General features: G+C 27.1%; 1 protein-coding gene across 1 annotated transcript; it reads left to right on the top strand.

Annotated features, from left to right (window-relative positions):
* Positions 1-767: 767 nt before the first annotated feature.
* Positions 768-1,085, top strand: AAJ76_336000976 (hypothetical protein; the record flags this gene model as incomplete). The annotated part of the gene is made up of 1 exon (XM_024475226.1): positions 768-1,085. The coding sequence occupies one exon, from the start codon at positions 768-770 to the stop codon at positions 1,083-1,085; it is 318 nt and encodes a 105-aa protein (XP_024329402.1).
* Positions 1,086-1,743: the final 658 nt, after the last annotated feature.

The raw sequence follows: 1,743 nt of genomic DNA, 5'->3' as shown, positions 1-1,743 counted from the left end.
AAAATTTTCTTGCCAAAAAAATATTCCTTTTTTTGCCACGCAAAATAAAAAAATTTCTGTTAATACCAAAAAAGTTTAAAAAACATTGTAAATTTCTTTCAGTCTATTTCAAATTTCCTATCAATGTAAAAATAAATGATGTAGCTTTAAAACGTATGATTACTATACTATTCAAATATTCCTTTTTTGTTTCCACTGCTGTAAATATTACAATAGACCTTGGATTTTTCAAAATTTAGATGTACTAAAGAACTTTCTTATAAGCAATAATATTATAAGCTTTTTCACTGCGTGTATAAGATGTGGCAATTTGTCTAAGTTGTTGCCAATTTCTGTAAGCGGTGGAAGTATAGGTTATATATGCACAAAGAAAGGATGCCAAAAGCGCCTTTCTTTGTTTCACTTTACTCTGCCTTTAACAAAAGTAGCAAGACTATTGTATTGATCAATGTGTAACCAGAATTATTTTTAGTTGTTGATATTTTTTGAAATATTTGACACTACTACTACTATTGCAAGTATAAGCCTTTACTTTTAGTTTGTTACAAAGACTACCTTGAAAAAAGGCTTGTTGCGTTGGGAGGATTGGTATAATTGTTGAAGTTGATGAAAGCATTTTGTTACGTAAAGGGTTTATTAGAAATCCTACAGGCGCTGATGATACTAGGATTACAATTTGGATATTAGGTGGAATAGACCGAACAAAAGAGAAAAGTTTCTTTCGTTGTAGAGTTACTGATCGTACTATAAACTCATTAATCGCGACTATGATGCCTAATATCAACGATATTAGCATTCTATTTACCGACGGACATCCGTTATATCCGTCTGTTGTAAGAAATTTAAATTTTAGGCATCATATAATTAATCATTCTGAAGGTTTTAGGTCAGGAGATGGCGCTTATACAAATAATATCGAAGGGCTTTGGGTAATAGAAAAATACTATGAAAAAGAAAATGGCGTTTTTCGTGACCATATCGACGCCTGTTTAATTCAGTACACATTTAAGCGAAGGTATAATTTACATAAACGCGATAAAGAATTTTTTAAATTATTTATTCATATTTTTAAGACTCTTTTTTGAATTAAATTTTTAATAATATTTTTTTAATCCTCGTTTTATATTTCTTGAAGGTAAGCAAATTCGTGGAAAAAAACCGCTTGAATTGCATTAAAGTTAGATAAATCTTACAAAAAAGTAACTCATATAAATTAATATCAGTAAGCTAATAATATCCAAAAATTTTATAAATTGGGCGACCAAATACAAAGTTAAAAAAAACATGAAGTAAAGGCCCTGAAACAGCGATTAATTTCAAAGCAATACTACTTATTTCAATTTTAATATTAAAGAGAATTACTAATGCAAAAGAATTAGCATATGAAGCGATAATATAAATCTCTGTACATTAAATAATAACAAGAAAATATTTAAATTTAGTATACGTAGTGTAAAATTAATGTAACTAAAGACAAAATTTAGAATGTGACAGCTTTTGTGATTGCATTTGGCAAATTTTATTCCTGTGGAATGGTTTAGTAATTTTAAAGTTTAACATTATTTGTTATTAGAATTATAATGCCAAACTAGTATTAATTATTGTGTTTAAAAAATAAATTAGAATAATTAGTTTATTTATTAATTAAAAATGAAATTGTATAATAAATAAAAGAAAAACAGGTATAAAAATATAGCAATACATAAAAAGAAAGTCCACAAAAAAGCTCCATAATATGCCACG

This window comes from Vairimorpha ceranae (genome assembly GCF_000988165.1).
Source record: "Vairimorpha ceranae strain PA08 1199 chromosome Unknown NODE_336, whole genome shotgun sequence".
Taxonomy (NCBI): domain Eukaryota; kingdom Fungi; phylum Microsporidia; family Nosematidae; genus Vairimorpha; species Vairimorpha ceranae.
This window is presented reverse-complemented; position numbering and strand designations above follow the sequence as displayed.